The 11,328-nt window shown below is 42.1% G+C and overlaps 1 protein-coding gene across 2 annotated transcripts in view; it reads left to right on the forward strand.

The window, feature by feature from the left end:
* The window catches only part of LOC109935062, an 18,688-nt gene that overhangs the window by 1,333 nt on the left and 6,027 nt on the right, over positions 1-11,328 (forward strand). Inside the window, exons 2-4 of one of the 2 annotated variants that reach the window (XM_048595982.1) lie at positions 3,136-3,217; positions 7,687-7,889; positions 10,931-11,040. In XM_048595982.1, coding sequence (XP_048451939.1) covers positions 3,186-3,217; positions 7,687-7,889; positions 10,931-11,040 — 345 coding nt within the window. In that variant the 5' untranslated portion in view covers positions 3,136-3,185. The remainder of the gene's footprint in view (positions 1-3,135; positions 3,218-7,686; positions 7,890-10,930; positions 11,041-11,328) is intronic. The other variant, XM_020533752.2, reaches the window with a different exon arrangement.

The following is an 11,328-nucleotide window of genomic DNA, read 5'->3' on the forward strand; positions in this document are numbered from 1 at the left end:
AACTTCCCCCCCTCAGTGGTCGAGAACGCCCTCAACCGTGTCTCCCACATCTCCCGCAACTCATCCCTTACACCCCGTCCACGCAATAACAACCAAAAAAGAATCCCCCTCGTCCTTACGTACCACCCCACCAACCTCCGGGTCCAACGCATCATCCTCCGACACTTCCGCTATCTGCAATCCGACCCCACCACCAAAGACATCTTTCCCTCCCCACCCTTATCTGCTTTCCAGAAGGAGCACTCTCTCCGTGACTCCCTTGTCCGCTCCACAATCCCCTCCAGCCCCACGACACCCGGCACTTTTCCCTGCAACCGCAGGAAGTGCTACACCTGCCCCCATACCTCCTCCCTCACCCCCATCCCAGGCCCCAAGAAGACTTTCCACATCAAGCAGATGTTCACCTGCACATCTGCCAATGTGGTATACTGCATCCGCTGTACCCGGTGTGGCCTCCTCTACATTGGGGAAACCAAGCGGAGGCTCGGGGACCGCTTTGCAGAACACCTACGCTCGGTTCGCAATAAACAACTGCACCTCCCAGTCGCGAACCATTTCAACTCCCCCTCCCATTCCTCGGACGACATGTCCATCCTGGGCCTCCTGCAGTGCCACAACGATGCCACCTGAAGGTTGCAGGAACAGCAACTCATATTCCACTTGGGAACCCTGCAGCCCAACGGTATCAATGTGGATTTCACAAGCTTCAAAAACTCCCCTCCCCCTACCGCATCCCAAAACCAGCCCAGCTCGTCCCCGTCTCCCTAACCTGTTCTTCCTCCCACCTATCCCCTCCTCCCACCTCAAGCTGCACCCCCATCTCCTACCTACTAACCTCATCGCGCCCCCTTGACCTGTCCGTCCTCCCTGGACTGACCAATCCCCTCCCTAACTCCCCACCTACACTCACCTTTACTGGCTCCATCCCCGCCTCTTCGACCTGTCTGTTTCCTCTCCACCTATCCTCTCCTCTATCCATCTTCTATCCGCCTCCCACTCTCTCCCTATTTATTTCAGAACCCCCTTCCCCCCCCACCATTTCTGATGAAGGGTCTAGGCCTGAAACGTCAGCCTTTCTGCTCCTATGATGCTGCTTGGCCTGCTGTGTTCATCCAGCTCTGCACCTTGTTGTCTCGGATTCTCCAGCGTCTGCAGTTCCTACTATCTCTATAGTCCAGATTATGTTGCATTTGAACATGACTCCTCAGATACTGAAGCAGTTCATGAATGGTGCTGAACATTGTGTTATCATCGGCAAACATCCCCACTTCTGGATGAAGCAGCTGAAGATCTATCTTAGGCCTAGGATCTATCCACTCTAAGCATGGTGTGCATCATTGCTTTCAATGCCTTTAGAGAGAGGTGGGCATTGCTTTATTTCCCCATCCATCTCCATTTTGATTTAGTCCCTTACTACTCTCCCTACCTCACTCCTCTCTGCCCTTTGATGGTTGGCATTGCCCATAATGGGCTTTGCTTATAAATGTTCAATTGGCTACAAGGGTGTTTTACTGGTAGGGGTTACTAGTTTAAAAAAACCAAAAAGTGTCCCGGTGAGTTTGGTGGTGGCCAGGTCACTAAGTTGTGTGAGATCACACTTCTCGGTAGAAGAAGAAACAAAAAGGAAAAGAAGTCCACTCTAAGCATTGCCAGCCTTTCAGCACACCTTCTTTTATTCACTCCCAGGATGTGGGTGGTGCTGGCTGAACCAGCATTTATTGCCCATCCCTGGAGAAGACGTTGGAGCTGCTTTCTTGAGCTGCTCCAATCCTTACAGTGTAGGAACACCCACTGTGCTTTTAGGGAGGGAGTTTCAGAATTGTTCAAGACTTTGACCAGTGATAGTGAAAGAAGTGTGATATATTTCCAAGTCAGGATCCTGTGTAGTTTGGAGGGGGGTCTTGCAGGTGGTGGTACTTCCATGCAGCTGCAGCTCTGGTCCTTCTGGGTGGTAGAATTCACGTTGGAAGGTGGTGTTGCTGAAGCCTTGGTGAGTCACTGCGGTGCATCTTGGAGGTGGCACACAGTGGTTCCACTGTGCATTTAGATGGATGAAGTGAATGTTGAAGGTGGTGGATGAGGTACAGATCAAGCAGGCTATCTTTGTCCTGCATGGTGTTAATGTTGATGGAATTGCACCCATTCCAGGCAAGTGGAGAGTATTTTATCATTGTCCATTCCTTGTAGATGGTGGACAGGCACCGGAGAGACAGGAGTGAGTTACTCGCCACAGAATTCCTAAAATCCTGACCTGTTCTTGTGGCCATGATCTTGTTGTGACATGTCCAATTGAATTCCTGGTCAATGTTAACCCCCAGGATGTTCACATGTGCCTTGCAACTTTCACCCCTTCCATCCATTACCTCTACCAACTCATCAGAGGGAGAGATTCCACAATATCCTGTCCCCATAACTAAGTATGTATTCAGCTGTGGTCCTGCAGTCTTCATTTGCCTAGTTCTACATGATACAATGATTCCCACTGACTTGGCAAAGGAAGAATTTTCCCATGCCATTCTTGCATGCAGTCTCCCTGCTGTTCGGAGGAGTAGAAAACTTTATTAAAAGTTTTAATAAACTTGACGTGAATGAAGCTTTTGGAATTCGTCTCCTGAAATAACTTCGGAAAGCAAATGGACAGATTTTGGTCGAGATTGCGAGAGAGGCTGATGATTAGTCAGCCAGCTTAAATAATATTTGTGCATTTTAGGAAATTGTGAACATTGCGCATGCACAGACATTTCAGGTACAGCAAATCAAGTCCAAAGTTTTTATAAGAAGCTGGGGCCAGTGAGTGAAAATGTTATGGAAATACTTAATGACAAGCTGAATAATTTGAGGCCAAACATTTTTTGTAATTGACAAAGAAAATATTGAATAAAAAATGATCAGCAAGCATTTTGAGAATGGTGCAGTGACATCTGGTGGCCAGAGCTTCTAAATACAAGGTGACAGGAGTGATTTGCGTTGGATATTTATGGAAAAGTAAACTATAATTGGTGCTGGAAATCTGAAATAAAAACAGAAAATGCTGGAAATTCTCAGCAGGTCAAGCAGCATCTATAAAGAGAGAGAAGAAGAGTTAATGTTTCAGGTTGTTGATCTTTCATCTCTTTATTGGACCTTTATTTCAAGTATGTGCGTAGGAATTGACAATGGAAATGTTGACAGAAGTGAGATGAACAATGTTTTTGGACAACAATGCATGCAATGCAAGGTAAATGTTTAAATATTATGCTTGTAGTTGCATAAGTGAAATGCAAAATGAAACGAATCAAATTTTCAAATGGCTGAAGTGGAACTTGCACTCCACTTCTCTGGATTTCTAGTTCACATGAACAGTATCCTTCCAAGTTCTTCTCCACACACCATCCTGACTCGGATTTACATCAGCATTACATTGGCTGAATTGGATGAAGATCCCAGAATCCTTTCACCACATTGTCAGCAGTGATTCAAGTGAACAGCCTCCTCGAGGCAAACACAGGTGGCAATAAATGCCAAAACAATCACATCTCAAGAATGAACAGAGTTGCTAAAGCATTAGTGAAATGGAAGGAAAAGTTTTACAGGTTATTCAAAAAGCTTTATTCTGTGAAATCAAAGGCAACATTAAGTGGTTCTGTTGTGTTCCTCATCCATTGTGTTGTATGTTCCTCCAGTGGTTGCAGATGACTATAGTCACCTGCTATGAAAAATGTAGCCTTTGTGGGCACTGCTACTCTGAAGGCCAAGATGCTGACCTTTGACCTATAGCTCCTGTGCTAATGGGATTGCTTTCATCAATGTGCCATTCTAGCACAGGCGTTTGTTCTGTCCAGCTTCATGCGCCTGAGTAGCATGCTCCGGTTACTGCTCCTACTACAGTGGCTGCTCATCTGGAAGAGGCAGCACATCTTCATCACTAATTCACCCTATTTCAGAATATGTGGACCCTCTGACCCACCACTGTTGTAAACACCAATTGTCTCTCTTGTGATCATTTCAAGGAGATAGTACCATGTTGTTTGTCCCTCGCACGGTCACTGAGATTGGCTTGAAAGATCTGCTTCTACTAGTGCAAGTCTTTTTTGTGTGCGACTGACTATTGGTTTGTTGGTTCCCCTTTTAATAAGGCATCAAGCACGTTGTCCACGTGCTTACCTGCGGAAGTTGCCACCACAGTGTGTGATCTGTGTGTTGTTGAGGAAGAGGTATTATTACTAAGGCAAAGTGTCACTTAACTGTTGGCTTTGTGAGTTCACTCCCTAATGGAAGACAGTGGGAACATGTCAAGATCTGGGCAAGTCAGCTTCTTCTGCAATTTTCCTGATTTTAAACCTCCAACTCGACCTTGCACCCAACAGCCTGAGAAAATTCCGTGATGTTTGATGTTGATAAAGTTGTGCTTGAAGCCATAGCCTTTCTCTTACCTCATAGTCAGAACATTATGGACTCCCGTCCCAATCTTGAAACTTGAGCACATTATTTACGCTGACACGTTGAGGGATTGTCTAACGGGAAGAGATTCCACATATATCCACATCCTCATGTTGGGGGAGTCCAGCACTGTCTTGGATCACACAGTGCATTGGTTAAATCGGATTCGGTTAAATGTAGTAAAGAGAAGGCTTGACAACAGCAATTTGCTTAAATACCAACATTTATTGAATAATAATAAAAGACTAAAAAAGAAAGGAACATTTATTAAGAAAATAAAAAAATTCAAAAGGGAGGAAATAAACAATAAGCCTCACTCCCTTCTACCCGTTGAGGATCCCTCGATCGATGGCAGGTCTGGAGGCTGAGGTTGTTCCTGTTTGCAATCCCGACTCGAGGTGAAGTCCAGTGACTTGCAACGAAACTCTCTCTCTTATACAGTGGAACAAACAGTCAGGCACAGAAAAACAATTACAGAAAAACTCGTTTGTGCTCTCTTTGGGATTTACAGGAATGTTCATGGGTCTCATTCAAGGTCAAGCAGCTGTCGAATATCATGAACAATTTTAGCTCTTCACCCTATTCTATACAAGCACGTAAGTGCAAAAGACAATATTTGAAATGATCATCAACCAGAACTGTCAAGTAGATGGTTCCTCCAAAAAGGTTTTCGGAATCACAGATGCCAGATTTCATATCATTTCAATTCACTTCATGTGAGATCAAGAAACAGCTGAAGGTTGGATACTGGAGAACCTAGAATATGTCAATGGCATGGTGGTAATATTGCTGTACTGTTAATCCAGAGACCCAAGTAATGTTCTGGGGACCCAGGTTTGAATCCCACCAGAAGATGGTGGAATTTGAATTCAATAAAAATCTGGAATTAAAAGTCTAATGATGACCATGAATCCATTTTGATTGTCAGAAAAACCCATCTGGTTCACTAATGTCATTGAGTGGAGGAAACTATCATCCTTACCTGGCCTGGCCTACATGTGACGGTGGACCCACAGCAATGTGGTATACACTTAACTGCCTTCTGGGCAATTAGGGATGGGCAATAAGTGCTGGCATTGCCAGTGGCATCCAGATCCAAAATTTAAAAAAATTCTAAAACAACCTTTCTGAAATAGTATTGAAGACTTGTTTCTACAACTTGCCGCACAATTAATCAAGCTTGTTCCAGTACAGCTACAACACTGGCATCCCGCAGATAGTGTGAAAATTTTCCCAGTTATTTCCTGTCTGTATAAACAGGACAAATTCAACTGGGCCATTTACTGTCCTATTGTTTTTAATCACAAGAAAGTGATTTGAGGGATTTACAATCTGATCAAAGTGGTACTTGCTCAGCATTAACCTGAGATTCAGTTCAAAGACCAAGCAGCTCCTGATCTCATTACAGTTTTGGTCCAAACATTGACAAAAGAGCTGAACTCCATGGAGGAGATGAGGGTGACTATCTTTTAACATCAAGGCTGCATTTGACCAAATATAGCATCAAGTGGGAGGTGATGGCCTAGTGGTGTTATCTCCTAACTGTTAATCTAGAGACCCAGATAACATTTTGGGGAACCGGGCTAAAATCCAGCCACAGCCAATAGTGGAATTTGAATTCAATAAAATATCTGGAATAAAGAATCTAATGATGATCATGAGTCTATTGTCAATTGTTGGAAAAACCCATCTGGTTCATTAATGTCCTTTAGGGAAGGAAACTGCCATCCTTACCTGGTCTGGCCTACTTGTGGCCCACAGCAATGTGGTTGATTCTGAACTGCCCTCTGGGCAATTGGGGCAATAAATGCTGCCTCGCCACCGATGTCCTCATCTGATTAATGAATAAAGCTAAACAGGAGCCCAGCTGAAACTGGGTTCAGTGGGAATCAGGATGAAAACCTTCTGCTGTTTGCAGTTATACCTAGCATAAAAGGAAATGATTTCAGTTGTTGCAGCCCAACCATCTCAATCCAGCAGCCCTCGGCCAACCATCTTCTGCTTCAATGACATTTCCCCTCCGTCATAAGGTTAGAAGTAGGGATGTCCACTAATAATTGCACAATGCTTCGCACCATTCATGACTCCTCAGCAGTCCATGTTGAAATGCAGCCTGGAAAATATCCAGGCTTGCACTGAAAAGTGACACATAATATGTGTCAGGCCATGAGCATCTCCAACAAGAGAGAATCTAAACATCTCTCCTTGATGTTTAATGGTTTTATCATTGTTTCATCACCCTCTATCAATGTCCTGTGGGTTACCATTGATGAGAAGCTGAACTGGATTGGCCATATAAATACAATGACTATCGAAGCAGGTCAAAGAATAGGAATCCTGCAGCAAATAACTAATTTCCTGTCTTCCCAAAGTCGGTCCACTATCTATAAGGCACAAATCAGGAGTACAATGGAATATTCTTCACTTGCCTGGATGGGTGCAGCCCCGACAACACTCAAGAAATTTGACACCATCCAAGACAATGCAACTGACTTGATTGGCACTTCATCTGCCAGCACTTCATCTGCCATCTTCAATATTCATTCCCTTAACTGCTGATGCACTGTGGCAGCAGTGTGTACCATCTACAAGACTCAATGCAGCAATTCACCAAAGCTCCTTCGACAGCACCTTCCAAATTCACTACCACTTCATCTGTAAGAACAAGGGCAGATACGTGGGAAGACTACCATCTACAAGTTCCCCTCCAAGCCACTCATCAACCTGATTTGGAAATATATCACTGTTCCTTGGTGTCATTGAGTCAAAATTCTGGGTCTCTCTCTTCCCGATGAGGATGTACCTAGATCCCAAGTACTACAACGGTACAAGAAGGCAGCTCACTGCTAAATTCTCCAGGACAACTAGGTTCTTATTCAGAACTTGCATGTAAGTTATATTGGATTCGAACATTAACCCTGTTTCTCTGTAGGTGCTGCCAGAGTTGCTGAGTTTCTCCAGCATTTTTTCTTTATGCATCTTTTGGTTTTTGTTGCAAACTTCAGTTCATCTTCTATACGGATGAGAATAGCTGTTGATTCTCCAATGTATTATTTGATAGATCATAGAATCATTTCCTACAAGGGCAGCCATTTAGTCAAACTTACCACTTCTGTCATCCTTTGAGACACTGCATTCCATACTGAAACAACTTGTTACATTCAATATAAAATTCCTCATCCCTCCCTCCTTTACTTTGGTATCATTCGGAATGATGTACAGGACGTCAAAATAAGATTCAGTTCATATAATGATTTGTTTCCACAGGGTCCGGAACCCAGAAACAATGCCGCAAAGCCCAAAGAAAATTCAGGTCCTGAATGTTCCTGGAAATGTTCCTGTGCAACGTTTGTTGCATAAACTGACCATTTATTTCCAGAAGTCAAGCAATGGAGGGGGTGAAGTGTTGGATGTGGAATATCCGACCAGTGTTAAAGACTGCGCTTACGTCATTTTTGAGAAGGAGGAAGGTAATTGAGCTCGGTGATTGGTGCGGTGGCGTGGTAATAATCTCTAGGATTGGGGGTTTTGGGCTAGTGTAAAGACCTGAATTGAGGAGGATGTGGTACAAACCAGGGGAATGGCAGTGCTGGCAGTTGACATTTTGCAAGCACTGATCAGAGGTTTGCATAAACCCCAACCAAGTTCAGAGAGATATGAATGCTCTTCTACTCAAAATGTAAACGTGCAGATCTGACAAATGATTTGGAATGCAAAGTGGAGACGATGGCCTTGTGGTATTATCACTAGACTATTAATCCAGAGACCCAGATTACATTCTGGGGACCTCTTTGAATCCCACCATGGCAGATGGTAGAATTTGAATTCAATTAAATATCTGGAATTAAGAACCTAATGATGACCGTGAATCCATTGTTGTTTGTTGGGAAAAACCCATCTGGTTCACTAATGTCCTTTAGGGAAGGAAACTGCCATCCTTACCTGGTCTGGCCTACATGTGACTCCAGACCCACGGCAATGTGGTTGACTCGTAACTGCCCTCTGGGCAATTAGGGATGGTCAATAAATGCTGCTTGGCCAGCGATGCGCTCATCCCATTAAATGAATAAAGAAAAACAAAACAGCATATTAAGTTTTATTATTAAAAATTAATAGAGGCTTAGGGTTTAAGAGCAGAGAGGTTACATTGAACCTTTATATGATCTCAGCTGGAATATTGTCAACTGTTCTTGGTGCCACACTATAGGAAGAATGTGAATTCATTGGAGAGTGCAGAAGAGGTTTATGAAATGATCTCAGGGATGGGACACCTCAGTTATGAGGAAGTTGGACCATTCTGCTTGGAGAGAAGATTTGATAAAAGTTTACGAGATCATATGGGATCTGAACAGAGGGAACTCTAAACTGGAAGGAACTATTCCTGCATGTAAAAGGATCAAGAACCAGAGGGCAGTTTCAAAGTGTTTTGCAAAATAAGCAAATGCAAGATGAGAAACAAATTTATCACAACAAAAGTAGCCCATGTTTGGAATTTGTGCCTGGTACCATGGTGGAGGCAGTTTCATTGGGGCATTGAATATATCATTGGATGATCGTTTAAATGGAAACTGTGCAGGATTATAGGGAAAAGGTAGGAGTTTGGCACTAAGTCAAAATGCTCAGAAAGCCAGTGATAGCATGATGAGCCCTACATGTTTTATGCTGTAATAATTCTATGAATTAGCGTATGATCTTACTGTAGGACCTTAATGAAACCGTGTCTGAATTCCTGTATGAACTTTTGGATTCATTACCGATTCAAGAATATATTTGCCTTTGTGAAAACTTCACTAGATCGCTTTCTGGCTTTGGGACATGTTACATCAGGAGAAATCGAGTCATCAAGGCCTCTATTTCTTCTTATCCTGAAATTGTGTCTATGTGTTCAAAATTTCCTATCCAGGGGCAATAAATTCTATCTACCTTGTTGAGCCCCTTCAGAATCTTATACATTTTCAATAAGATCTCCTTCCAAACTCCAGAGAATATAGGCCCAAATTTTTTAGTCTCTTACACAGGGGAACTGTCTCATCCTAGGGAACAATCTAGTGAATCTTTTCCCTGCTGCCTATAATAAGTATGTCCTTTTTTAAATATAGAAACTGAAATGGTGCACAGTATTGCAAATGTGATCTCACCAAAGCCATTTACAATTGTAAGAATACTTCCTAATTTATGTAGCTAATCCCCTTACAACAAAGGCCATCACACTAGCTTCCTAATTGTTTGCTGCATCTCACTGTTAACCTTCCAGATGTCAACAATTGTAAATTTAACCTCTTTTTAAAAATAAATCTTGCTTTTGGATTCCTACTGTCAAAGTGAATAACTTACACTTCATCACAATATATTCCACCTGCAGTCTTGTTGCCCATTGGCTTTAGAAGTTTATATCTCCTTGCAGCTTCATAGATTACATTCCTACTTGGCTCTTTATTGTCAGAAAACTTAGAAAAATTACTGTCAGCCTGCTCATCAGAGATATTAATACAGATCGTAAATAGCTGATGCTCCAGCACTAATTCTTAGAGCGCTCCCCAAGTTATGGCTTGCCAACTTGAAAATACTTAATTTATCCCTATTTTCTGCTTCCTAATCAATAGCTAATCTTCTATTCACGTTAGTATATTCCCTCAAAGTTTAATCTTGAACAACAGCCTTTTAAATGGTACTTTTTCAAATATGTTTTGGAAGTATACCATGTATTTTCCAAGTTTTCCATGTCTGCAAGTGCCCTTTGTCTACCTTCTAATTACATCCTCAAAAAACTTAATAAATTTGTCAAACACTATTTCCCTTTCATAAAACAGTATTGATTATTTCTGATTATAATGTGATTTTTCTAGGTGCATTCCTGAATGGTACATTTCAAAACTTTATCGATGACGGCTGTCAGACTAACTGACCTGTAGTTCCTTGTTTTCAAACTTCCTCCTTTTGTAGAATCTTAACTTTTTTTTTATGTTGCTTGTGGAGTTGTCTGAAACATAAAGGAACCTGAAGGGCTTTGACAGGGTAGATATGGAAAGGATCTTTACCCTTGTGGATGAATCTAGACCTGAGGGTCGCTGTTTTAAAATAAGAGTTTACTCGTTTAAGGTAGACGTAAGGAGAATTTTTTTCTCACAAAGGATCATGAGGCTTTGGATTTGTTCTTGATAAGAGAGTGGAAGCAGAGTCTTTGAATATTTTTAAGGCAGAATTAGATAGATTCTTGATAGCAAGTAAGTGAATAAGCAAGGCGGTTTGAAAGGTTATTGGGGAGAGGCAGGAATGTGTAGTAATTAGATCTTATTGAATGATGGAGCTGTTTAGAGGGACTGAATACCTAATTCACATTCTCACTCCTACTCCTCTTGGCTCCATATTTAGATAAGTACATTTACAATCTAATCTTATTGCAAGTGACCTGCAGAGATGCTATAGCAGTTACACATTTGGGTCTTAGCGTACCTACGAGTTAATGGGACTCTGCAGTTTTGTGTTTCTCAAATTTCTTTCTTTCTTACAGATGCAAACAATGTCCTTAAAGGAGAACACATATTTCAACTGGACAATAAGAAGTATAAACTGGAAGTACGGGAAGTTGAAGAAGTCCTCAACGATGATGATAATGAACAGGTATATATTTTGAGGGAGAAATTTAAATCCTGTGAAAAATGGGAACAATTTCAAGTCACCAGGTGGGTGGCTCAGTGGTGCTTGCATAGATTCCATATAGCACCTATTATCAGAATAGTAAAGAATAATTTATAAACAAGGGATGATAGTGCAAGGCAAGTGATGATAAGATCAGTAGTTTGTTACAGAGAAGGGGAGGTTAAATCAAAGAAAATCTCTGATACTCACTTTAAAAACAACAATTAACAATTTGTTTATTTAACCTTAACAGTGAACAAATTAATAAAA

Source organism: Rhincodon typus, chromosome 4 (genome assembly GCF_021869965.1).
Source record: "Rhincodon typus isolate 14 chromosome 4, sRhiTyp1.1, whole genome shotgun sequence".
NCBI classification, from domain to species: domain Eukaryota; kingdom Metazoa; phylum Chordata; class Chondrichthyes; order Orectolobiformes; family Rhincodontidae; genus Rhincodon; species Rhincodon typus.